At 51.6% G+C, this 27,567-nt stretch overlaps 1 protein-coding gene across 1 annotated transcript in view; it reads left to right on the plus strand.

Moving 5' to 3' along the window:
• The first annotated feature begins 1,024 nt into the window (after positions 1-1,024).
• PGM2L1 (phosphoglucomutase 2 like 1) overlaps positions 1,025-27,567 on the plus strand; it is a 29,356-nt gene continuing 2,813 nt past the window's right edge. The window contains exons 1-14 of the mRNA XM_040426550.1: positions 1,025-1,165; positions 3,463-3,630; positions 10,307-10,413; positions 12,686-12,770; positions 12,858-12,941; positions 13,592-13,785; positions 13,932-14,121; positions 15,452-15,549; positions 16,477-16,654; positions 17,351-17,444; positions 19,279-19,408; positions 24,164-24,353; positions 24,564-24,697; positions 25,721-27,564. Of these exons, the coding sequence (XP_040282484.1) occupies positions 1,061-1,165; positions 3,463-3,630; positions 10,307-10,413; positions 12,686-12,770; positions 12,858-12,941; positions 13,592-13,785; positions 13,932-14,121; positions 15,452-15,549; positions 16,477-16,654; positions 17,351-17,444; positions 19,279-19,408; positions 24,164-24,353; positions 24,564-24,697; positions 25,721-25,820 (1,857 nt within the window). The 5' untranslated portion in view covers positions 1,025-1,060 and the 3' untranslated portion in view covers positions 25,821-27,564. The remainder of the gene's footprint in view (positions 1,166-3,462; positions 3,631-10,306; positions 10,414-12,685; positions 12,771-12,857; positions 12,942-13,591; positions 13,786-13,931; positions 14,122-15,451; positions 15,550-16,476; positions 16,655-17,350; positions 17,445-19,278; positions 19,409-24,163; positions 24,354-24,563; positions 24,698-25,720; positions 27,565-27,567) is intronic.

The raw sequence follows: 27,567 nt of genomic DNA on the forward strand, positions 1-27,567 counted from the left end.
CTGACCTCTGCCTGTTCACTGTATTGACCCTGTGCCACCTGTCCTGACCTCTGTCTGCTCACTGTATTGCCCCTGTGCCACCTGTCCTGACCTCTGTCTGCTCACTGTATTGACCCTGTGCCACCTGTCCTGACCTCTGTCTGCTCACTGTATTGACCCTGTGCCACCTGTCCTGACCTCTACCCGTTCACTGTATTGACCCTGTGCCACCTGTCCTGACCTCTGCCTGTTCACTGTATTGACCCTGTGCCACCTGTCCTGACCTCTGTCTGCTCACTGTATTGACCCTGTGCCACCTGTCCTGACCTCTGTCTGCTCACTGTATTGACCCTGTGCCACCTGTCCTGACCTCTACCCGTTCACTGTATTGACCCTGTGCCACCTGTCCTGACCTTTGCCTGCTCACTGTATTGACCCTGTGCCACCTGTCCTGACCTCTACCCGTTCACTGTATTGACCCTGTGCCACCTGTCCTGACCTCTACCCGTTCACTGTATTGACCCTGTGCCACCTGTCCTGACCTCTACCCGTTCACTGTATTGACCCTGTGCCACCTGTCCTGACCTCTACCCGTTCACTGTACTATATGGTCTTGTAATTTGGAAACGGTATGTTAGCATTATTTTAATAAAGTGATATGGAGACCATATGATAATACAATGTAATTACTATATTGTCCTATATTCAGGAGAATGTGTGGTAATATGATTCAGAGACCATAGTGGTATTTCAGTACTATGTAGCGCTGGGATTTATTGCTCCGTCTTTGAGCCGTGCAGCTACTACAGGTAATTATCCATCACCACATACTGACATACAAACGAAAAAAAACGAAAAAAATTCTTGTTGCTTAGCACCGACTAGGCCAATAGAGAAGTGTAGTTCAGCGCATGCGTCATTAGTTACATACCGCGCGCTCAGGTTTTTCTTTTTTGGCCATGGGCCAGGCGCATGCGCGGTGGCGCTAGTGGATGAGTGTGAGAAGCTGGAACAGGGCGCATGCGCGGCACCGCTTTTCATTTGCCTGTGGCGCAGTCTGCTGGGAGAAGCGGCTGAGGAGATGGGAGACCCCGCGGGTGACGTGAACTCCAACCTGCTGATACCGAGCTCCACCGGGGATGCGGAGCTGGACGCCGCGGTGTGGCGGTGGCTGCGGTGGGATAAGGTGAGAGCCGGTCTGTAGCGGTGCTCCGCAAGTGATGGACGGCGGTGTCAGAACTACAACTCCCACCATGCTTCATTCCTGCATCCAGTCAGGGCATGCTGCAAGTTGTGGTCCTGCAGTAGGTGACAGGTTGCTGGGCAGATGTCTATAGGTATCTGTGTGGCGGTGGAGACGTCTGTGGAGGTGATGGTGGAGACGTCTATGGAGGTGATGGTGGAGACGTCTATGGAGGTGATGGTGGAGACGTCTATGGAGGTGATGGTGGAGACGTCTATGGAGGTGATGGTGGAGACGTCTATGGAGGTGGTGGTGGAGAGGTCTATGGAGGTGATGGTGGAGACGTCTATGGAGGTGATGGTGGAGACGTCTATGGAGGTGATGGTGGAGACGTCTATGGAGGTGATGGTGGAGACGTCTATGGAGGTGATGGTGGAGACGTCTATGGAGGTGATGGTGGAGACGTCTATGGAGGTGATGGTGGAGACGTCTATGGAGGTGATGGTGGAGACGTCTATGGAGGTGATGGTGGAGACGTCTATGGAGGTGATGGTGGAGACGTCTATGGAGGTGATGGTGGAGACGTCTATGGAGGTGATGGTGGAGACGTCTATGGAGGTGATGGTGGAGACGTCTATGGAGGTGATGGTGGAGACGTCTATGGAGGTGATGGTGGAGAGGTCTATGGAGGTGATGGTGGAGACGTCTATGGAGGTGATGGTGGAGACGTCTATGGAGGTGATGGTGGAGACGTCTATGGAGGTGATGGTGGAGACGTCTATGGAGGTGATGGTGGAGACGTCTATGGAGGTAATGGTGGAGACGTCTATGGAGGTGATGGTGGAGACGTCTATGGAGGTGATGGTGGAGACGTCTATGGAGGTGATGGTGGAGACGTCTATGGAGGTGATGGTGGAGACGTCTATGGAGGTGATGGTGGAGACGTCTATGGAGGTGATGGTGGAGATGATGCTGAGACGTCTATGCGGAGGCGGCGGTGGGGAGGTCTATGCGGAGGCGCCGGTGGGGAGGTCTATGCGGAGGCGCCGGTGGGGAGGTCTATGCGGAGGCGGCGGTGGGGAGGTCTATGCGGAGGCGGCGGTGGGGAGGTCTATGCGGAGGCGGCGGTGGGGAGGTCTATGCGGAGGCGGCGGTGGGGAGGTCTATGCGGAGGCGGCGGTGGGGAGGTCTATGCGGAGGCGGCGGTGGGGAGGTCTATGCGGAGGCGGCGGTGGGGAGGTCTATGCGGAGGCGGCGGTGGGGAGGTCTATGCGGAGGCGGCGGTGGGGAGGTCTATGCGGAGGCGGCGGTGGGGAGGTCTATGCGGAGGCGGCGGTGGGGAGGTCTATGCGGAGGCGGCGGTGGGGAGGTCTATGCGGAGGCGGCGGTGGGGAGGTCTATGCGGAGGCGGCGGTGGGGAGGTCTATGCGGAGACGTCTATGCGGAGGCGGCGGTGGGGAGGTCTATGCGGAGACGTCTATGCGGAGGCGGCGGGGAGGTCTATGCGGAGGCGGCGGTGGGGAGGTCTATGCGGAGACGTCTATGCGGAGGCGGCGGGGAGGTCTATGCGGAGGCGGCAGAGGCGGCGGGGAGGTCTATGCGGAGGCGGCGGGGAGGTCTATGCGGAGGCGGCGGCGGCGGGGACGTCTATGCGGAGGCGCCGGCGGAGACGTCTATGCGGAGGCGCTGCTGCTCGCAGTTTTGGTTGTTTTTTTTTCTTTTATCCGGTCGCGGACGCCGGTGGCCGTGATCAGCGCCGCTGGTATCGTTGTGATGTTGCAGCAGTCTCTTTGGTGCGCTCACTCTTGAGATTGATTTTGTAGCTGATGTTGGCGGTCGTATAACCCCCATCATCCACTGGTCAGTATGGCGGTAAGGAGGCTGTACTCGGGGGTGGAGTCTTATTACAGTTATACACCTGTATCGGGGGTCACAGGATTTTTGCACATATGACGCTGTTACTGGAGGATTATAAGTTGGTGAATTATAGGAATGAAGGCCACCTCTGACGGCTGTGTGACGGGGGGGCGGCCACCTATGACGGCTGTGTGACGGGGGGGCGGCCACCTATGACGGCTGTGTGACGGGGGGGCGGCCACCTATGACGGCTGTGTGACGGGGGGGGCGGCCACCTATGACGGCTGTGTGACGGCTGTGTCGATTTACGTTATAATTCGCTGATTTCCAATGACTGAGGGGGTTGCCGCCCTCCCCTCCCCCACCTCCCTGACTTTTCGTTCCCCCCTCCCCCCCCCCCCCGCTCCTTACCGATCAGGTGACCTTTTTTCATTCCTTGACAGAACCTGAAGACCAGAGATCAGATCGGGCGCCTGCTGCAGGACGGGAAGAACAAGGAGCTGCGGGAGCGGCTCTGCTCCCGGATGGCATTCGGCACGGCTGGCCTGCGCTCCCCCATGGGGGCCGGCTTCTGCAGGATCAACGACCTGACCGTCATCCAGACCACGCAGGTGAGAGCCCCGATCACACCGCTGCAGGATTGGTTTTCTCCTCTGTTTCTGGAAAAGCTGGGTGGCAACAAACATGGCCGCCTTCACCGCTGCTCTCGGCATGTCAGGACGATGTATCCACAACACTGTGCTGATCTGACACCCAGGAGTAATGTATGTACAGTGACTGCACCAGCAGAATAGTGAGTACAGCTCTGGAGTATAATACATGATGTAACTCAGGATCAGTACAGGATAAGTAATGTATGTATACAGTGACTGCACCAGCAGAATAGTGAGTGCAGCTCTGAAGTATAATACAGGATGTAACTCAGGATCAGTACAGGATAAGTAATATATGTACACAGTGACTGCACCAGCAGAATAGAGAGTGCAGCTCTGGAGTATAAAACAGGATGTAACTCAGGATCAGTACAGGATAAGTAATGTATGTACACAGTGACTGCACCAGCAGAATAGTGAGAGCAGCTCTGGAGTATAATACAGGATGTAACTCAGGATCAGTACAGGATAAGTAATGTGTGTACACAGTGACTGCACCAGCAGAATAGAGAGTGCAGCTCTGGAGTATAATACAGGATGTAACTCAGGATCAGTACAGGATAAGTAATGTAATGTATGTACACATTGACTGCACCAGCAGAATAGTGAGTGCAGCTCTGAAGTATAATACAGGATGTAACTCAGGATCAGTACAGGATAAGTAATGTATGTACACAGTGACTGCACCAGCAGAATAGTGAGTGCAGCTCTGGAGTATAATACAGGATGTAACTCAGGATCAGTACAGGATAAGTAATGTATGTACACAGTGACTGCACCAGCAGAATAGTGAGTGCAGCTCTGGAGTATAATACAGGATGTAACTCAGGATCAGTACAGGATAAGTAATGTATGTATACAGTGACTGCACCAGCAGAATAGTGAGTGCAGCTCTGGAGTATAATACAGGATGTGAATTTGTGGAAAGCTTCAGAGCAGATGGATGAATCCCTGATGAGGATGGTGGGCACCAGGCTCTGTCTCGATATAGTCCGTGCACATTGTTGTCTCCGCTTCGGCTGCGGTCTCAGATATCACATGCATTGTTTATGGAGTAGCATGCCGTCCCTTCTACAGGGTGTATAACATGTCTGGTCTTTGGCGGGTATCCCCTGTAATATTATAAGTTGGGGGACCCCCTCTTACATAGATCCCACCTACAGATGCAGTGTTGGTACTGTTGAAAATCATAGGCTTTATTTTATAGTACGCTCTGTAATGCCGTGAAACCCTATAGTCCTGTTCATCCTGAGCCGTCTGGTTCATGAATAGAAATGTGAAGACTCCTGCAGGCAGAGCAGGAGTCCTCAGGGTGATGACGCGGGGGTTAGTCACCCGGCATCACAAGAGATGCTGACTGCAGGACTTCTCACAGCTGAGGGTTTGTTATAGTTGTATCCAGTGTAGACATCCCTATGTCACCTGATCGCTTTCAGTATGCTGGGGGTTGTAGTCACAGCAGCTGGAGAGGCACAGGTTGCCGAGCTGCAGCGGTCCCCCGGGGCGGTGCCTTCCAGCTGGTGCGAGATCTGTTTACATGCTGCACACGGTCACGTGACTGTGCATGCCGGGGTCATGTGACGTGCATGCCGGGCTCTCGTGCTGTCCACGTGCTGCCTGTGTTGTGCACTGCAGAGCCGACTCAGTGTTACGCAATGTGGAGCTGACGTCCTCGCTCTGCTTCCCACACACCAGAGGCTCCGTTATATTTAGCACTTGACCTTATGAGATCCCGGGGGCCGGGGGAGGGTCGCTGGGGGCCTGGGGCTCCGGGGGAGGGGTGCTGGGGGCTGCTGCCACCAGTGGGAACTTAGTGCTGAGGAGGAGAGGCTGTGGCCACTGCACCACCAATGACTATAATTAACCCATTAGTTTAAGTGTTGGCAGCGGGTGCCGGCGGCAGTATCACATACCCGTCGCCCAGCTTCTGACAGGGCACAGCGATCCCGTGAACTGCACCTCAGGGGTTAATTGACGGGGATCGCATCGCCCTGTCAGAGGCTGGGTGACAGGTATGTGATACCGCCATCGGCACCTGCTTACACTTAAATTAGTGGGTTAATTATATTCATTGGTAGCGCAGTGCGCCCCTTCCCCCGACCCAAGTATTATAAATTATAACCATTGGTGGCAAAGTGCGCCATCCCCCCAGTATTAAAGTCATTGGTGGCAGTGGCCACAGGTCCCCTCCTCATTGGTGGCAGTGGCCACAGGTCCCCTCCTCATTGGTGGCAGTGGCAGCTTCTGATCGGAGACCCAGCAGTGTAATCCTGGGGCTCCGATCGGTTACCATGGCAGCCAGGACACTACTGAAGCCTTGCATGGTAACCTCCCTGCTGCGGTGTGCACAAAGCCCAGCTCAGCAGGGAGAGAGTGACGTCCTGTCCTCCCCAATAGATCTCTATCAGGGTGAATAGGACAAGGATTCTAACCCCCAAGGGGGGAAATGATTAGTAAGTAAAAAAATACCAAAATACAAAAAGTTTAAATCGCCCCCTTTCCCAGTTTTATATATAAATATATGATGTATCGCCACGCCCAAAAAAGTGCAAACTATTAAAATATAAAAAATATCTCCTATGTGGTGAACGCCATAACAGAAAAAAAAAATCAAAACCGCGCGATTTTGCCATTTTTAGTCACCTTGTCCCCCTCAAAAATAGGATGGGGGATCGGACTGTTCGATTATGGGCCGGACGTTCCATAAAATGCCGACTGCACGCAGCCTTTTGGTGGTGGTGTTTTTTTTTATTTTTTTTACTTTTTTATGGTATCGAAACCGAATCAAAATTTTGGTATCTTGACAACCCTAGTGTGATTCTAGCGTTAAACTTACCTCATTTAACCCCTTGTGCATCGGGTGATTTATACGTTTTTGAATTTTTCTTTTTTCCTCCTTGCCTTCCAGGAGCCATAAAGTTTTTATTTTTTCCGTTCACATCGCCATATGAGGGCTTGTTTTTTGCGGGACAAGTTGTCCTTACCAATGGCCCCATTTTATATTCCTTAAGATGTAGTGGGAAGCTGGAAAAAAGTCCCCGTGGGGTGAAAGTGGATAGAAAACGCAATTCTGCCGCAGGTTTACGGCTGTTATTTGTGTGGCATTGCCTGTGCGCTAACGCTGCCTTTTCTTTTCGTCGCCGTATTCTGACCCCCCCCATAACTTTTTTTTATACTCCCCTCTGTGGAGCTCGTCTTTTGCAGGACGATCTGTAGGTTTCACTGAATCCATTTTGGAGTGGGAACGACTTTTTGATCACTTTTTATTTAATATTTTTTGAGAGGTGAAGCAAAGAAAAAACAGCTATTTTTCTCTTTACACCCCAGTTTTTAGAATAGAAAAATAAGAAAAAATATTTTTCATCAGACCTCATATCAGCCCACTCAGAGCCTTATAAAACCTCAGATTAGCCCATCAGTACCCCCAATCAGACCTCAGATTAAGCCCATCAGTACCCCCAATCAGACCTCAGATTAGCCCATCAGTACCCCCAATCAGACCTCAGATTAGCCCATCAGTACCCCCCAATCAGACCTCAGATTAAGCCCATCAGTACCCCCAATCAGACCTCAGATTAGCCCATCAGTACCCCCAATCAGACCTCAGATTAAGCCCATCAGTACCCCCAATCAGACCTCAGATTAGCCCATCAGTACCCCCAATCAGACCTCAGATTAGCCCATCAGTACCCCCAATCAGACCTCAGATTAGCCCATCAGTACCCCCCAATCAGACCTCAGATTAAGCCCATCAGTACCCCCAATCAGACCTCAGATTAGCCCATCAGTACCCCCAATCAGACCTCAGATTAAGCCCATCAGTACCCCCAATCAGACCTCAGATTAAGCCCATCAGTACCCCCCAATCAGACCTCAGATTAAGCCCATCAGTACCCCCAATCAGACCTCAGATTAGCCCATCAGTACCCCCAATCAGACCTCAGATTAAGCCCATCAGTACCCCCAATCAGACCTCAGATTAGCCCATCAGTAGCCCCAATCAGACCTCAGATTAAGCCCATCAGTACCCCCAATCAGACCTCAGATTAGCCCATCAGTACCCCCAATCAGACCTCAGATTAGCCTATCAGTACCCCCAATCAGACCTCAGATTAGCCCATCAGTACCCCCAATCAGACCTCAGATTAAGCCCATCAGTACCCCCAATAGACCTCAGATTAGCCCATCAGTACCCCCAATCAGACCTCAGATTAGCCCATCAGTACCCCCAATAGACCTCAGATTAGCCCATCAGTACCCCCAATCAGACCTCAGATTAGCCTATCAGTACCCCCAATCAGACCTCAGATTAGCCCATCAGTACCCCCAATCAGACCTCAGATTAAGCCCATCAGTACCCCCAATAGACCTCAGATTAGCCCATCAGTACCCCCAATCAGACCTCAGATTAGCCCATCAGTACCCCCAATAGACCTCAGATTAGCCCATCAGTACCCCCAATCAGACCTCAGATTAAGCCCATCAGTACCCCAATCAGACCTCAGATTAAGCCCATCAGTACCCCCAATCAGACCTCAGATTAAGCCCATCAGTACCCCCAATCAGACCTCAGATTAAGCCCATCAGTACCCCCAATCAGACCTCAGATTAGGCCCATCAGTACCCCCAATCAGACCTCAGATTAAGCCCATCAGTACCCCCAATCAGACCTCAGATTAAGCCCATCAGTACCCCCAATCAGACCTCAGATTAAGCCCATCAGTACCCCCAATCAGACCTCAGATTAAGCCCATCAGTACCCCCAATCAGACCTCAGATTAAGCCCATCAGTACCCCCAATCAGACCTCAGATTAAGCCCATCAGTACCCCCAATCAGACCTCAGATTAAGCCCATCAGTACCCCCAATCAGACCTCAGATTAAGCCCATCAGTGCCCCCAATCAGACCTCAGATTAGCCCATCAGTACCCCCAATCAGACCTCAGATTAAGCCCATCAGTACCCCCAATCAGACCTCAGATTAAGCCCATCAGTACCCCCAATCAGACCTCAGATTAAGCCCATCAGTACCCCCAATCAGACCTCAGATTAGCCCATCAGTACCCCCAATCAGACCTCAGATTAGCCCATCAGTACCCCCAATCAGACCTCAGATTAGCCCATCAGTACCCCCAATCAGACCTCAGATTAGCCCATCAGTACCCCCAATCAGACCTCAGATTAGCCCATCAGTACCCCCAATCAGACCTCAGATTAGCCCATCAGTACCCCCAATCAGACCTCAGATTAGCCCATCAGTACCCCCAATCAGACCTCAGATTAGCCCATCAGTACCCCCAATCAGACCTCAGATTAGCCCATCAGTACCCCCAATCAGACCTCAGATTAGGCCCATCAGTACCCCCAATCAGACCTCAGATTAAGCCCATCAGTACCCCCAATCAGACCTCAGATTAAGCCCATCAGTACCCCCCAATCAGACCTCAGATTAGCCCATCAGTACCCCCCATCGGACCTCAGATCAGACAAAAATAAAAAACATCTTATCTGTCCTGCGCCGCAGCTCCTCTTCAGCTGTCGCGCTCCCATCTTCCCGGCCTGCGCTGCGCTGTCACATGACTGCGTACAGCGTCAGGTCATAGTGTACGGGGTCAGGACAGTGCAGCGCAGGCCGGGAAGATGGGAGCGCGACAGCAGAAGAGGAGCCGCGGCGAAGACCAGGGAGGGTAAATATTACCTGCGCTTGCGGCGCTCCGCTCCCTGCTCCTAATACATACTAGTGAGCGCTTCCATAATACGGTAATTGGCCATTTTGATGTGTTTTGTTCTCCATACGGGATAAGCAAGTTTATATTTTAATAGTTTGGGCATTTACGGACGCGGCGGTGCGCATGATGCTTATTTTTTTGTTATTTGTTTTGTTAGATCGCGTGTCCCATGGACTGCAGTGAATTACCACAGGCAGGAGGGCTCCGCAGGAAGCATCGCTGTGGTGGTCTTCAGAGAGACCGAGGCTACCACAGGGGGTGAGGGGCTGCCCCGATCACATTGCGGAGGAGCGCGGGTACCTCAGATGCTGCCTTCACAATTGACCACAGCATCTGAGGGGTTACATGTCTGTGATTTGCATCATCACCAATCGCAGACATTAGCCCTGGCCGTCTGCCGTTTAATACATCAGAAATCCGGCGGCTATGGTGCCCACTGCGCTCTGGAACGGGGGGCGTTTCTAAAGAACACGTATGTTCTCTGTTCTTGTGATTAAAGTGCAACACACGAAAGAGGCGTGCAAGGGCGGGGGGTTTGATGCCGCTCCTCTACCATTGCTATACTTCTCGACTCCTGTATACATCCTTCCCAACTTGTCTCCCCCGCCCCCCCCCTGCTCTTTCCCGGATCCCTCTTCGGGCCCCCTGCTCTTTCCCGGATCCCTCTTCGGGCCCCCTGCTCTTTCCCGGATCCCTCTTCGGGCCCCCCAGCATGTCCGATTCTTGTTGCCGCTGACACGTGCCATGAGGCCACCCCTTGTACAATGTCTACATTGATGTGCTGTGTATTAGTAGGGCACAGAGTCTCGCTCTTCCTCCAGGTGATGCCGCTATCCGGAGTGCCAGCCTGGTGCCCCAGGTGAGATGCCCGTGGTCTCGGCAGTGACGGCTTTGTCTCCATACAGGGAATGTACCACTATCTGGAGAGGAGCTTCCCGGAGCTGAAGAGCAGAGGCCTGGTGGTTGGATACGACACGCGGGGACAAGCGAGCAGCGACTGCAGCAGCGAGAGGTGAGAGGCCGTAATGTGCTCCAGTCACTTCCAGAGCTGCATTCACCGTTCTGTCGGCTGCCCCTAGGACTCTGTTCATCTACTAAACTAAAGCCTCATTCACACGTTGGTGTTCTCCACGGACAGTACGCGTCCCCGTTCATTTTATGTATTCAGACATTAGTGGTTTAGTACGGTCCGTGGGTCCGTATATTTAGCGCGGATGCATCCTCTATTTTTTCCGTGTTCACGGATCCATCACGTCCATTATAGTCTATGGGTCCGTGAAAACCATGGATGCAACACGGATGCCATTTTTTGAAAATTATTTTTCAGCTGTTCAGTGTCTGTGAAACACGGACAGCAAAAAGCGGACACACGGACCCAACACGGATCCTTCACGGATGCGGCACTGACCACCTTCTCACAGATTTGAGCACGGACATGGATGTGTGAATGAGGCTTAATGCTGTGGATATAGCACCTCCCATAATGCAGTGCGGCAAAGCGCCATCCTTACCGGATCCCGGTATCATGGTGAATACATGGGGGGGGGGGGGGGGGTCTCACATCCAGAGCTGCAGCCTCACGTCTGTCACTCCACTGTTCCCGGCGCCTCACTGCTGCCCCCTGCTGGTTCAGTCATTTCACCCAGTATCATGGTGAATACATGGGGGGGGGGGGGGGGGGTCTCACATCCAGAGCTGCAGCCTCACTGCTGCCCCCTGCTGGTTCAGCCATCTCACCCAGTATCATGGTGAATACATGGGGGGGGGGGGGGGGTCTCACATCCGGAGCTGCAGCCTCACTGCTGCCCCCTGCTGGTTCAGCCATCTCACCCAGTATCATGGTGAATACATGGGGGGGTCTCACATCCAGAGCTGCAGCCTCACTGCTGCCCCCTGCTGGTTCAGCCATCTCACCCAGTATCATGGTGAATACATGGGGGGGGGGGTCTCACATCCGGAGCTGCAGCCTCACTGCTGCCCCCTGCTGGTTCAGCCATCTCACCCAGTATCATGGTGAATACATGGGGGGGGGGGGGGTCTCACATCCAGAGCTGCAGCCTCACTGCTGCCCCCTGCTGGTTCAGCCATCTCACCCAGTATCATGGTGAATACATGGGGGGGTCTCACATCCAGAGCTGCAGCCTCACTGCTGCCCCCTGCTGGTTCAGCCATCTCACCCAGTATCATGGTGAATACATGGGGGGGGGGGGGTCTCACATCCGGAGCTGCAGCCTCACTGCTGCCCCCTGCTGGTTCAGCCATCTCACCCAGTATCATGGTGAATACATGGGGGGGTCTCACATCCAGAGCTGCAGCCTCACTGCTGCCCCCTGCTGGTTCAGCCATCTCACCCAGTATCATGGTGAATACATGGGGGGGGGGGGGGTCTCACATCCGGAGCTGCAGCCTCACTGCTGCCCCCTGCTGGTTCAGCCATCTCACCCAGTATCATGGTGAATACATGGGGGGGGGGGGGGGGTCTCACATCCGGAGCTGCAGCCTCACTGCTGCCCCCTGCTGGTTCAGCCATCTCACCCAGTATCATGGTGAATACATGGGGGGGTCTCACATCCAGAGCTGCAGCCTCACTGCTGCCCCCTGCTGGTTCAGCCATCTCACCCAGTATCATGGTGAATACATGGGGGGGTCTCACATCCGGAGCTGCAGCCTCACTGCTGCCCCCTGCTGGTTCAGCCATCTCACCCAGTATCATGGTGAATACATGGGGGGGGTCTCACATCCGGAGCTGCAGCCTCACTGCTGCCCCCTGCTGGTTCAGCCATCTCACCCAGTGCCCTCGGCTGTCCTGCACCGTGGTGGATGTAGGGTGCACACCTAGCGCTGTGCTGTAATCCGATACCGGATAATCTGCAGCGCGTTGTGCTAATGTGTGAGATCCATGTGTGTCAGCACAGGGCTGCAGCTCCGGATGTGACTGGAGTAGAACATGTGAGAAGGCTCTAGATCAGTGCAGGGTAAGACCTAGTATTTGGCACTCAGTGCTCTGGTAAGTAGCCTGCAATCTACCTTCCTTCCCATCTGGCTTCTCCTGCTACTCTGTCTTTCTCCAATGCTTTACACTACATCTCTGCTCCCTTAGGGCACAGCGATGATCAGTGACTGCAGATTAACCGCTCTGTGTGTTGGAGTCTGGAGTAGTCTGTAATAAATCTCCTGTCTCATCCACAAACACCATGCTTTACACTGCAGCTCGGCTAACTACGCGATAAGCTGATTTCCACTGCAGCCGATCACCCCTCCCCCGTGTGCAATCTGTGTTTCAGGCTGGCAAAGCTGACGGCGGCCGTGCTCCTCAGCCAGGGCGTGCGGGTCTACCTCTTCTCCAGATATGTCCCCACGCCGTTTGTGGTAAGTACCAGAGCCTGGGGGGGTGGGGGGGGCGGGGTAGCATGTCACTGTGAAGAATCATCTGGTCTCTTCTGCTACCCCCCCCAGCCGTACGCTGTACAAAAACTGCGAGCCGTGGCCGGAGTCATGATCACAGCTTCTCACAACCGCAAGGAGGACAACGGCTACAAGGTGAGGCACCACCCCTCCCCCGACATGTATAACTTCTATGCTCCAGTCACAGCTAGAGCTGTAGACTTCTACACCGGTCACTCATAAAGCTGCATTCACATTTCTGCTGCTCAGTACCTCACGTCTCGCTGCTGCCCTCTGCTGGGTGATGCATGTTTATTTCAGTAAAGGCCTCCACCGCTGTTCTCTAGTTTTGATAAATCTCCCTCAGTGCGTTGTGGCAGATGTTTACAGCGTAATATTCAGTACAGTGTATGAATTCCATGTGCCAACCAACAGCATGGAGACCGCAGCTCTGGATGTGACTAGAGAATAAAGCATTTTCCCAATATTTATAAAAGATTTTAACCGAATTGCATCACTAATTTTGCAACTACTTAGGATGCACCAATCCTGTGCTTTACTCTAATCATATCCAGAGCTGCATTCGTAATTCTACTGTAACCCATCACCATAGCCATCAAACTTTTTGTCCAAATTGCTGAGCAGTCGGTACCTGTTCCGAGCACTACATCTCCCACTAAGCAAACACGGAAGAGCGTACATTAAATAGAAGCCTCCGAGAGTGGGAGGTCAGCAGGTTTGTGTATGCAGCTGTGGTTGCGATCGGAGTAGAAGGCATAATTTAATGTGTGCTCTCCTCATACCAGGTGTACTGGGAGAACGGAGCTCAGATCACGTCGCCCCATGACAAAGAGATCCTGAAATGCGTGGAGCAGTACCCGGAGCCCTGGGCCGACTCCTGGAGTGTGAATCTAGCCGACACGAGCCCGCTCATGAGGGACCCCCTGCAGGCGATCGTCGACAGCTACATGGAAGACCTCCGGACGGTCTGCTTCCACAGGTATCCCGCCGCTCGTATTCCTGTCTCACTCTCTTTCTGAATAGAGAAAGCGAAGGAATCCTGAATTGTCACAGTGGGATGTTTCCCTTTAAATGGAGGCGGGGTTGGAGGCGGAGTCTGGGCATTGACCTGTGTGTATCCTGCAGGGAGCTGAACCAGAAGACACGGCTGCGGTTCATCCACACGTCCTTCCACGGAGTCGCTCACGATTACGTCCAGTCAGCCTTCCGAGTCTTCGGCTTTAACCCTCCGATTCCTGTCCCCGAACAGAAGGAGCCGGACCCCAATTTTTCAACTGTGAAATGTCCCAACCCCGAGGAAGGAGAGTGCGTGCTGGTAAGTACTCCCATCATCCGTACACCCCTCAGGGGGTATTTCTGTGCACCAGAATGGCAGATCCAGTGCAATGTACATCTCCTGCTTATCTTGCCATTCAGGTGTCTGGAAAAGTCGGGTGAATCCGGCCTAAGATCGTCACCCAGCTTTTCTGTCCTCCTGAGGGACTCATCTACTTCCGTGCAATGACACCGGACGAATCTGCCATGCAGGATCTGGAAAAGCTGGGTGAATCCGGCCTAAGATCGTCACCCAGCTTTTCTGTCCTTCTGTGCAGTGACACCGGACGTATCTGCCATTCAGGGTTCTCGGAAAGCTTAGTTAAAACTGTAAGCTTGGGTGCTGTAAGGGTGGTCATCTTGATTTTCACCCAGCTTTCCCATCTTCCTTGTTGACTTCTCTATCTGGAAAAGCCTGGTGATATCTCCTGCTGGTAGCTGTAGTGATATTTTGTGTTGGTGGTCACCCAGCTTTCCTAATCTGTTTTGCTGTATACGTTTTGACATTCAGAGGTCTGGAAAAGCTGGGTGAAGCCTCCTTATATCATAGTGACTCATCTACACTACTTTTCAGCATTTCTAGACAGATTGGGATCTCGGGAGCTGTATGGGTGGCCATATCGGTTCTCGCCCATCTTCCTTCACGACTTCCTGGAAAGCTGGGTGGTGCCTCTGGGTTGGAGCTGTAGCAGTGTTTAGCATTGGTGGTCACCTAACTCTTCCATCTTCCTTACGGACTACACCACCTGGCAGCATAGCTAAACAGCTTTGCCATTCGGGGTCTGGAAAAGCTGGGTGAAACATCCCTATGAGGATCATATTGGTTGTCGCCCAGTTTTCCTACCCTTCTGAATGTGTAATAATGCTGGTCCTGCTTTGCAGCGTCACTTATCTAGACCATCTTGCAGCTAGACAGATTTGTCATTCAGGCGTCTGGAAAAGCTGGGTGCCAATTCCCTGAGATCATAGTGACTTATCTGCACTACTTTGCAGCATAACTGGGCAGAGTTGCCATTCAGGGGGTCTTGGAAAGCTTGGTTGAAATGCCCCTGGTAGCTGTAAGAGTGGTTTTCTTGACTTTCACCCAACTTTCCCATCCTCTTGCAGCATCACCTGGATGAGACTGGAATGGGAGCTCAGTTGTCACCCATCTTTTTTACCCTCCTGAATGGTAACTCTAGATGACATCAGACTTATCCTGGATGGCAGCATCACCGGACAGATCTGCCATTCAGGAGTCTGGAAAAGCAGAATGTGGTGGTTGTCACCCAGCTTTCCCAGAGACAGATGCCAGGTTCCTGATGTAACACTTTTCGCTCTGCTCGTCCTAGGAGCTGTCTCTCAGGTTGGCAGAGAAGGAGGACGCCCGGGTGGTGGTGGCCACGGACCCTGATGCCGACCGACTGGCCGTAGCCGAACTACAGGACTCGTAAGCCACATTTTGTAAATTGGAATCCCTTAACCTCTTCGCTATCGGCGCTGGTGCAAAGTGCGAACATGGCGCCCGCTCGTGTGTGCAGCGGGCATCATGGCCGGCGGGTCTCTGCTGTTTCAAACAGGCCAACAGCAATTCTGAACAATACATGGATGTAAAAAACTCCATGACTTTTCAGAATAAAAAAAAAAATTATTGGATTTTGTAGGGTCAAATATAAGCTTCAAAATCATAATAAAAAAACTATTAAACTTTTTTTTTTTAAACGTCCGTACTACTAAAATTAAAAAAAACTTTTTTCCAACACGTCGTAATGGGGGAAAAAAGGTCAAAATGGCAAATTTGCCATTTTTTTCATTGCTTACCCAAAAAAGTATAATAAAATGTGATCAAAAAGTCACACACACCAAAATGGTGTCAATAAAAAGTACAGATTGTCCCCCCACAGCTCAGTGGACAGAACTATAAAAAAGTTCTGGGGGTCGGAATATGGGGATGTAAAAAAACAAACAATAATTTAATTTTAATTTGGACATAAAAAAAATAAACCCTATACACATGTGATGTCGTTGTAATCGTACTGACCCGGAGAATGAAGGGCACAGGTCAGTTTTGCCGTAAAACGGTGGAGGAATTGAGTTTTTTTTTTTTACAATTCCACCCCATTTAGAAAAAAAAAATTCTGCTTCCCACTACATTGTATCCCATGGTACAACTTGTCCCGCAAAAAATAAGCCCCCCTACAGCTATGTGAACGGAAGAATAAAAAAGTTATGGCTCAAGTAAAGATGGGGAAGAAAAAAATGCAAACGACCAAACCTCCGGTATCCAAAGGGTTAAATAAGGGACTTCCCTTTCATGATGCACCTGCCCTGGGCTATAGGACGTGTTAACCATTGACTGACCACGATGTATCCCCAGGGGCTGCTGGAAGGTGTTCACCGGGAACGAGCTGGGCGCCCTCCTCGGGTGGTGGATGTTCTTCTGCTGGAACAAGTCGGGTTCCACCTCCAAGGTCCAGGAGGTCCACATGCTGGCCACGACCGTCTCCTCCTCCATCCTGCGCGCTGTCGCCTCCAAGGAAGGCTTCCAGTATGAGGTGCGTCTCGGAAGGCCTCCATTGTAGAGTAGGGCTCTGTGACAGCAGTGGGGCATCGGGATGTTCTGTCACAGGACTATGGCATTGAACTTCTGTTTCGTGATCTCTGCTTGCCGAGAATGAATGGAAACCCCTACGGATCTAATGCTTCTAGGATTTGCTACACTTGTATCCAATCTAGACAGTCCTCTGGACTCCAGATATATTTTACCTGCACTGATACAATGTAACAAAAGATCAGGGCAGGACCTCTGTGAGAAGTGTCAGGTCACTGACAGCAAGCAGAGATAAAGAATTAGTATATCACAAAGTTGCAGAATTGTTTATAACTCAGCTTTATAGCTAACGCTTCTCACAGCTGAGGGTACGTTACAGTGTATCAGTTTTGACAATATGCTCTGATACACTGTAGCAAACAGTCAGACGATGATGGGGGGGGGGGGAGGCGGGTTTGGCTGTTCAGAGTGGAGTCATCCCTTGTGCCAGAGCTGGATTAGGACAGGGCAGGTTTTCATCCTCCTGGGTGTAAACATGGACACCTCCATTCACTGACAGCAAGCAGAAATCATGAAAATTGAAGTGCAGTTTCTGAGGAAGTTGCAGGAAGTTGTTCTTCTTCAGTAAAGTGTTATTTGGGGTGGGGTTTCCCTATGCTTTTAGTGAGAGTTCTTACTGGGGTCGTCCGTCTTCCTACAGGAGACTCTGCCGGGATTTAAATGGATCGGGAACCGGGTGAAGGCGCTGCTGGACCAGAACAGAACCGTCCTGTTCGCCTTTGAGGAATCTATCGGTCAGTGACCCCCTGACCTCCGCCTTGTCCAGAATGCAGGCCCACTGTGGACGCCACCTTATGGGAAAGGGGGCGAAGTCACCTAGATTTGTATGCACAGAATTAAAGGGGTTGTCTCCATCATGGACAATGGGGGCATATCGCTAGGATATGCCCCCATTGTCTTATAGGTGCAGGACCCGCACCTATATCAAGAACTGAGCCCCGCAAGGTGGTGGCTGGAGGGCTTCAGTCCGGCCACCACCAAGCCAGCTCCCCATAGAAGTGAATGGGAGCGCACCGCGCATGCGACGGCCCCCGCTCCCATTAATTTCTATGAGTCCGACGGAAATAGCCGAGCCAGCGCTTGGCTATTTTCACCGGCCCCATAAAAAATGAATGGAGGGCTGCTGCGCATGTGCAGTGCGCCCTCCTTCACTTTGGGGGCTCCGTTCTCGATATTGGTGCGGGTCCCAGCAGTGGGACCCGCACCTATAAGACAATGGGGGCATATCCTTGCGATATGCCCCCATTGTCCATGATGAGACAACCCCTTTAACCCCTTAACGGCTGCCATGTAGTGTTTCTACAGCAGCCGCTTGGAGCGGTTCTTCAGAATCGCGTCCAGTCCTGGCACCAATTGGGGGGACTAATAAGTTTGGTCCCCTATCTTATATCCCTTTAGATCCGAGGCCTGTCATAACCTGGCCCACATAAAACAATCCCTCGCACGGCTAAATCGACAGAACTACAATAGTTACGTCTCTTGACGTGAGGTCGGAAATGGGCTAGTGCTTAAAGGGTTAAAAAGAGTGGCGTTCCCTGGATCACACAGACAGTACGATGCAGTACTTTATTTCCCCTGTGGGGGTGCTGCAGGGGAAGTAAACGGCTGCTCTTCTCCGTGCAGCTGCTTCATACACTGCTGCCACTAGAGGGCGATCTATGTGCGGTCATATATGTCTCCTATTCACCCGAATAGGATCAGCACAGAGGTTGCCCCCTAGTGGCAGCTGAGATGTTTACAAGTCAGTGTAATCTGCGATATAAGGCCTCTTTCACACTTGCGTTGTCCGGATCCGGCGTGTACTCCACTTGCCGGAATTACACGCCGGATCCGGAAAAACGCAAGTGAACTGAAAGCATTTGAAGACGGAACCGTCTTCCAAATGCGTTCAGTGTTACTATGGCACCCAGGACGCTATTAAAGTCCTGGTTGCCATAGTAGGAGCGGGGAGCGGGGGAGCGGTATACTTACAGTCCGTGCGGCTCCCGGGGCGCTCCAGAATGACGTCAGAGCGCCCCAAGCTCATGGATCATGTGATCCATGTGATCACGTCATCCATGCGCATGGGGCGCTCTGACGTCACTCTGGAGCGCCCCGGGAGCCGCACGGACTGTAAGTACACTGCTCCCCGCTCCCCACTACACTTTACCATGGCTGCCAGGACTTTAGCGTCCCGGCAGCCATGGTAACCACTCTGAAAAAGCTAAATGTCGGATGCGGCAATGCGCCGAAACGACGTTTAGCTTAAGGCCGGATCCGGATCAATGCCTTTCAATGGGCATTAATTCCGGATCCGGCCTTGCGGCAAGTGTTCCGGATTTTTGGCCGGAGCAAAAAGCGCAGCATGCTGCGGTATTTTCTCCGGCCAAAAAACGTTCCGGTCCGGAACTGAAGACATCCTGATGCATCCTGAACGGATTTCTCTCCATTCAGAATGCATTAGGATAATCCTGATCAGGATTCTTCCGGCATAGAGCCCCGACGACGGAACTCTATGCCGGAAGAAAAGAACAACGCAAGTGTGAAAGAGCCCTAATTCTGATAATTACCTCTCTGATTTCCTTCAAGGCTACATGTGTGGGACGGCCGTGCTGGACAAGGACGGAGTGAGCGCGGCCGCTGTTGTTGCGGAGATGGCGACGTTTCTGGACAGCGTCGGCATGAACCTGGCACAGCAGCTCGTCCAGATATACGAGACGTAAGCAGTGGGATGTTCTGAAGATTTCTGATGTACCCGTGTGTTTTAATTCTTCCCCATTTTTAAAGAGCCCTGCTGGCTGTCAGTGAATGAAGAGATTACTATACTATTCACATTCAGAAGCTGAAAACCAAACCGGTCCCAGTCTCTGCAGCTCCTCTGTCCTGGACTCTTAACCACATGTGCAGCACTGGGTCAGGACGACTTTCCGGCCTCTGAGTGTAAACAGAAATGTTTTTATTCACGGACTGCGACAGAGATCTTGAACGTGGTGAGAAGCCCCAAGGACATTACAGGTTTTCATTCATTTGTGAAGGCTGACGCCAGTGTATAGAGTTCTGTGCGGGCAACAGTGACACCTGGTGGTCAGAAGTCAGAATTCCGCTCCGACAGGCAAGACTTTTTAGTTTTCCAGTTGCGTGTACCAGAGCCTGTTTTTTTCGGGATGAGTTATAATACTTAACCCCTTCCTGATGGAGCAATTTTCTGTTTTTGAATTTTTTTTAAAAAAAAATTATTCCCGCCTTCCAAGAGCCATAACTTTTTAACTTTTCCGTTCACATAGCCGCAGGAGGATTTGATATTTGCGGACAAGTTGTACTTTCTAATGGCACCATTTACTATTGCATATATGCTGTAGTTGGGGAGCTGGAAAAAAATTCCAAATGTGGTGGAATTGGAAAAGAAATGCAGTTCTGTGGGTTTTGTTTTTAGGGCGTTCACTACGTGGTAGCACTGAGCTGTGCTCTTCATTCTGCAATTCCATTCTTACAGTGATACCACATTTCTATAGTTTTTCTTGTGTTTTAATACTGAAAAGAAAAAAAAATATATATTTTTTTATTTTCATCGCCATATTCCCCTAGAACTTTTTTACAGTTGTGTACGGAGGTGTGTGACGAGCTATAGTTTTTTACTGATACAGTTTTGGGGTGGGTATGACTTTTTGATCACTTTTTGTTACATTGGGAGGTGAAGTGAGGAAAAAAATGGCAAATCAGCCATTTTGATTTTTTTCCGTTACGCCATTCACAATATGGGATAGGTTTTTGGACGCGGCAATGCCTATAATGTTTTTATTTTGGGAAAAAAGCAACCATTAGATTGCAATTTTATATAGAATAGTGCCACCTGCTGGCCTGAATTGTAATATGCCTAGAAGCCTAGTACAGGATCTGGCTTATTACTTCTATGGAACGCCTTCCACAACCTTGTCCCGGAGGCGTTCCTGCCCGACACACACACACACGCGCGCGTGCGCGCTTCCATGTTTTCGGCCTCTCAGATGTCGTGGTCACATTTGACCAGCGCATATGAGGGGTTAAATGTCCGCAATTGGCATTAGCGCAGATTGGGGACATTATCCCCTGGTGTCTGCTGTGGCGCTCCGCTCCGAAGTGGGCACGGTCTTTAAAGACTCGACATCTGCTGTACTTTTAGTGGATGTCGGGAAGGGGCTAATAACCTCTTTCTCATCCGTATCATGGGGGGGGGGACCTAGGATAGACCATGGATATAGCGGCTGCCACTAGGAGGTGGATACTTAAAAATGCATAGAAATGTTTGCTCCTCCCACAGGGGCGAAGTCTGGATGCTGCTCCGTGTTTGCTCCTCTTACGTCTGCTTCCCGCTACCCTTTAGTGACGCTCACATTCTGATCAATCCATTATGCCTCCAGACTGAAAAAAGCCATTGTGAAGATGCTAAGCGGCAGCCAGAGACCCCCCCCGACTCTGAGGGCCCTTCCTCCATGTCCAGAGAGGACTCCCTAAGAACCCCCCATCTCTTATCTCACTCTGTTTCCCCAAGATCTTCCATTTCACCCCCAGTTGCTCAGAAGGGGAGATTTCAGACATAGAGCACACTCCGGATGAAGAGCGCTCATCCAGCCTCTCCTCTATGGTGGACAGTCTCATTTCAGCCGTGGTCGACTCTACAGGTCACAGAAACCGAGACGGGTTCTTGTTTCGCTGCCTAAAATGTATTCACTCAAATCATTGAGATTTAGAATCCAAATAAGGCCCAGGACAGACAACTCGACTGCAGTGGCGTACCTCAAACTTCAGGGAGGAAGATGATGCCTGGAAGCCATGACAGAGATGTCTGATGATATTGGGCAGAGATTCATGTGCCAGCCCTGTTGGCCGTCCACATTCCAGACGTGGACAACTGGATTGCAGATTTTCTAGGCTGAGAACGCATAGATCCAAGAGAATGGGGCACTTCATCCTTAGCTCTTTCAGGAGATATACTATGGTTGGAGACTTCCAGACATGGATCTCGTGGCATCCCGCCTCTACGGTCAAATTCCCGTCTTTGTCGCTCGGTCACGCAATCCTCTTGCTCTGGCAGTGGACGCACTGGTCATTCCTATAGTTGGGCCTTAGTTCCTTCAAGGGACAGGTTTCCGCACTGTCAATCCTATTCCGGCGTCCCAAGGGCAACAGTTCTCCTAGTTGCACCTTCCTCAAGGGTGTGGCCCTTTACCTCACAAGGACCTCAGCCCTGTCCTTGAGGCTCCTACGAATGGTCGTGGTCACCTCCATTCGTAGGATGTCGAAGCTTGTGACCTTGTCATGTAAATCCCTTGTTTCACCTCTTTTTGTCCTGAGCCATCTCAGGCCAAGGCACAGGCACAGGCCCGACATACGTTGCAGTTTGCACTTACCTTTCCGTCACCTCTACCATTTGGAGATCAGACTCTCTGTTAATTGTCCTCGAAGGGTCTGGAGGTGTCTAAATCCACCATCTCCCATTGGATTCTTGCCATTTCTGAGGCTAACCATTCTAAAGACTGGAAGCCCCTCTTCGAGGTTTCCACGCATTCCACCCACTCCCTGGGAGCTTCCTGGTGGGTGCGTCACCAAGCATCTGCCCTACATGGGGTAGAAGAAGGCTACCTGGTCATCTCTACACAAAATTCAAGATCTGTGGGTCTCTGACCTGTTCTCCAGGGTCGGCTCTGTTCAGGGCGCCCTCTGGTGGCTCCTGTTCGCCACCTCCTGCTCTGGAACACATTGATCTAACTCAGTGCCTGTGGGAGGATTGAACACTTTTATGCTTAGTGGCAGCGGCTATACCCATGGTCTATCCTGTGTGTGTGTCTCGTCGCCCCCCCCCCATGAACAGAAGAAAAATCCTGTTTTTTGGGGCAACCATCTCAGTTTTTATAGAGATACCCAATATTGTTGTATTGTTTTTACCTTAGGCTACTTTCACACCAGCGTTAGGTGCGGATCCGTCTGGCATCTGCACAAACGGATCCGCACCTATAAATGCAAACGCTTGTATCCGTTCAGAACTGATCTGTTTGCATTATTCATAAAAAAAAGTCTAAGTCAAAACTGATCCGTCCTGACTTACAATGTAAGTCAATGGGGGACGGATCCGTTTTCAACTGCACCATATTGTGTCAGTGAAAACGGATCCGTCCCCATTGACTTACATTGTAAGTCAGGACGGATCCGTTTGGCTCCGCACGGCCAGGCGGACACCCGAACACTGCAAGCTGCGTTCAGAGCGGAATGGAGGCTGAACGGAGGCAAACTGATGCATTCTGAACGGATCCTTATACATTCAGAATGCATTGGGGCTGAACTGATCCATTTTGAACCGTTTGTGAGAGCCCTGAAACGGATCTCGCAAACGGAATTCAAAACGCCAGTGTGAAAGTCGCCTTAGTTTGTTCATGCTGTTTTTATGGAAATACTTTTTATTTTTTTGTGAGTTTTGGTCCCATCCTCAAAGTTTTAATATGTGTAAAAGAGCCTGTAGGAGCAATGGGGGCATTGCCTTTGCACCTAGAGGCTCCATTCTCCCGGCTGCTGCCACCCCCCCCCTGCACTTTGATTGACAGGGCCAGGCATTGTGAACGTCATCCGTGCGGTTCAGTAATGGACACAGGACAGAATAGAAATGCCGATCAGCCTCTTCCCGCTCCTGTGTCGGTGGGATGACGTCCACGGTGCCTGGCCCTGTCAAAGTGCGGAGGAGCAGCAGCATTGACAGCAGAGCCCTAGGAGTAGCGGCAACGCCCCCGTTGCTCCAGAGGCTCATCTTCATATATTAAAATAGTATTTTTTTCTCCGACCGGCCACATGTCTGGATCGGACCCAAGCTCAATTCTGCCGACCAGCGCATAGGCCTACGGTTAGCCGGTGTAAAGCCCCATTCAGATGAATCTAAGGGCTCCGTGCACGTGCTGCGGACTGCAATGCACGGGACCAGCCACGTGCACTCCATGACCCATTGACCTGAATGGCATTTGGCAAAAAGATACAACATGTCCTATCTCTCTACATATCTTGTGGATCACGGACCCATTCAAATCAGTTGGTCCGCACTACGGAGTGCACATGGCTGGTGCCTGCGCGATGCGGACCGTTATTTGAGGTCCGCAGCACGAACACGGAGCCCTTACGGTGGTGTGAATGGGACCTAATGCAATGAAACTGGTGACGGAAACCCTTTCAACTTTATTTACCTTGATAACAAAGTTGTGATAATTTTGATGAAGCCAACCTATATTAACCACAGCAGTTAAGGGGTTAAACGGTTAAGATCAGAGTCCTCTCTCCGTTTTTGACCCTTGCCGCAGGAGGCCATCTGTCCTTGTCAATACACCTTCTCCAAAGACTTGTGTGACCCTCAAGCCTGCCATCCTTCTACCCTTAGGTCCTTGTGTCTGTAGGATGTAGATGTTGCTTTCCCATCATGCCTCAGACTCATCTCCGTTTTCTTCTCGCCCATTTCCAGATACGGTTATCACATTTCACAGACGTCTTATTTCCTGTGCCACGATCCGCCCACCATCAAAAGGATATTTGAACGGCTGCGGAATTACAGCGGTCCCAAGCAGTACCCGCAGGCGTGTGGGGTGTACGGCATCCTTCATGTGCGGGACGTAACGATGGGATACGACAGCAGTCAGCAGAATAAGAAATGTGTAAGCGCAGCACATAACTCCCAGCATCCGCTGCTTATTTCTGCTGAACGGTGATTTGCATTGTGGGAAGTGTCGCCTTTACAGTCACCTGAAGTAGTAAAAAAAATGGCCCAAGTGCTTTCTGTACGCTGTAGAGTGCGCTGGTATCGGGGAAGTCTCGTGGGTGCGTATAGCAATCCAGTATGTCTCATGCTAGGTTGTCTCTTGCAGCTGCTTCCGGTCAGTAAAAACAGTCAGATGATCACCTTCACGTTTCAGAATGGATGTGTGGCTACCATGAGAACAAGCGGGACAGAACCAAAGATCAAGTACTATGCTGAGATGTGCGGGGTCCCTGGCCAGGGGTAAGTCTTCTCCCTTTCTCAGCACTGGAACTGTAGCTACTTTTTCAAAAGTCACCTTTGGACCCTTATGGATCCTTTGTTGCCTGTTGTACCATTATGGGTCCTTTTTTGCACCTTTGACCATCATGGGCTCTTTGGCTGCCCCTTGGACCCTCGTGGGTTCTTTGGCTGCCCCTTGGACCCTCGTGGGTTCTTTGGCTGCCCCTTGGACCCTCGTGGGTTCTTTGGCTGCCCCTTGGACCCTCGTGGGTTCTTTGGCTGCCCCTTGGTCCCTCGTGGGTTCTTTGGCTGCCCCTTGGACCCTCGTGGGTTCTTTGGCTGCCCCTTGGACCCTCGTGGGTTCTTTTGGCTGCCCCTTGGACCCTCGTGGGTTCTTTGGTTGCCCCTTGGACCCTCGTGGGTTCTTTGGTTGCCCCTTGGACCCTCGTGGGTTCTTTGGCTGCCCCTTGGACCCTCGTGGGTTCTTTGGCTGCCCCTTGGACCCTCGTGGGTTCTTTGGCTGCCCCTTGGACCCTCGTGGGTTCTTTTGGCTGCCCCTTGGGACCCTCGTGGGTTCTTTGGTTGCCCCTTGGACCCTCGTGGGTTCTTTTGGCTGCCCCTTGGACCCTCGTGGGTTCTTTTGGCTGCCCCTTGGACCCTCGTGGGTTCTTTGGCTGCCCCTTGGGACACTTGGCGGTCCTTTGGTTGTCCCTTGGGACACTTGGCGGTCCTTTGGTTGTCCCTTGGGACACTTGGCGGTCCTTTGGTTGTCCCTTGGGACACTTGGCGGTCCTTTGGTTGTCCCTTGGGACACTTGGCGGTCCTTTGGTTGTCCCTTGGGACACTTGGCGGTCCTTTGGTTGTCCCTTGGGACACTTGGCGGTCCTTTGGCTGCCCCTTGGGACACTTGGCGGTCCTTTGGCTGCCCCTTGGGACCCTCGTGGGTCCTTTGGTTGTCCCTTGGGACCCTCGTGGGTCCTTTGGTTGTCCCTTGGGACCCTCGTGGGTCCTTTGGTTGTCTCTGACATCTCTATTTCTCTGCAGTGACAGGTCGTTCCTTGAGCAGGAGCTGAAGAAGGTCATCCGGGCTCTGGTGGAGGAGTTCCTGGAACCCAGTAAGAACGGCCTGATCTGGAGGGCGTAATCTGTATGAGGATGCCCGGCCCCGGTATCTCCGACCCTGCTCTGTGCAGCCTCCATGTTACACGTCAGCAGCGCAGATCGGCCGGAACGGCAGTGAAATAACGTAAAACTGTCCAGACATGTTCAATGCAAAGCTCTTCCATGTGTGATCCTGCTGCAAAGCATTGTGGGTAGTGTCTGTGGTAACTGCTGCAGGGCGGGTGCGTGATACAATGGACGAGCCGTATCATTACTCTGTGGACACGTTTCTTAAAGTGACAGTGCACCCCCCCTCAGTTTAAGGTTTATCAGTTTGACGTTGTTTGTGTTTGGTTTGTCCGCTTACGACCAAATGACTTTTCATGTCTTCGTTGGAGAGACGAGGCGCCGATCTCTGCCGAAATTTCCAGCGTTCTATAAGGGATATGGTTGCAGGACTGGTGCCCTTTAAATATCAAAGCTTACCAAATAGGTGACCAGTGAATACCCCCTATCAAGGCCATAGACCAGGGGCCAGCAACCTTCGACACTCCAGCTGTTGTGAAACTACAATTCCCAGCATGCTCCATTCATGTCTATAAGAGGTCTTAGAAGAACAGAGCCAGTATGCATGTTGGGAGTCGTAGTTTCACAACAGCTGGAGTGCGGAGGTTGCCGACCCCTGCCATAGACGTTAGCATCGTCTGGAGCATCATGGGAAACAAGGGAACCTGTCTAGTTTACTTAGCAAAGAGATGAGCGTCGCCAGATGTGCGGCGTCTGCGTGACCTCTGAGCTTTGATAAGCGGCCAGTCCTAGCAAGTGTTCTTTCAAAAGTGCGCCAACTAGTGGCAGCCGCCATTGTGAAGGGCGGAGCTTACACTGATGAGTTCTACCCATCCATCAGGGACCACGAATGGCGTCCGCAGCCTCTGAGAACGCAGGAGGTCACTGCGTGGACATGACGCGACCACCTAAAAAAAAAGTGTCACTTTTCTGTAGTTTTGTTCCTGTTTTGTGTTAATTTTATTGCTTTTTTTTTTTTTTTTATCCCAGTGGAAGCGCCACGAGCGCTGGCGCCGGTCCGGGCGCTGGGTCTTCTGGCCGCTTCTGTCGAGTATTATGTCACATTCGTTTTGTTGCGCTGCTCGGAGCTTCTCCTGCGGCTGGAGGAAGGTGTGTTGTTGTTTTTTTGTTATTTTTTTTGCCTTTGAGGTTTTTGTTTGATTGCGTTGAGGCAACGGTCGACTGGGAATCGAAACTACAACCCCCAGCATACAGGGAGTAGTGGTTTTGCAGAAGCTGGAGGGCCGCAGGTTGGAGACCACTGATCCAGACTTAACCTGTTGTGAACTGTATGACGAGGAGAACTCTGCTTGAAGGACCGGTCCAGACTTGTGCAGGTGAAGATTTCTAATAGACTTTGGGGGAGATTTATCAAAACTGGTGTAAAGTAGAACTGGCTTAGTTGCCCATAGCAACCAATCAGAGTCCACCTTTCATTTTCCAAAGAAGCTCTGATTGGACGCCATGGGCAACTAAGCCAGTTTTCCTTTTATACCAGTTTCGATAAATCTCCCCTTTGTGTATAGAGTCCTTACCGTTTTCAAGATCTCTGCTTGCTTCCAGTGTCAGGGCGTAAAGAGCTGCCCCCTGACCTAGTCCTGAGCGTTTGGTAAATCACTCCTGGCCCAATTGCTTGCTGCAGTGTTTCAGCGCAGGTGAAATGTGTAGGCCTGGAGTCCAGCTACCGCTGACACATTGTAACCCACCCTCAGCTGTGAGAAGTT

Source organism: Bufo bufo, chromosome 3 (genome assembly GCF_905171765.1).
Source record: "Bufo bufo chromosome 3, aBufBuf1.1, whole genome shotgun sequence".
In the NCBI taxonomy this organism is placed as follows: Eukaryota; Metazoa; Chordata; class Amphibia; order Anura; family Bufonidae; genus Bufo; species Bufo bufo.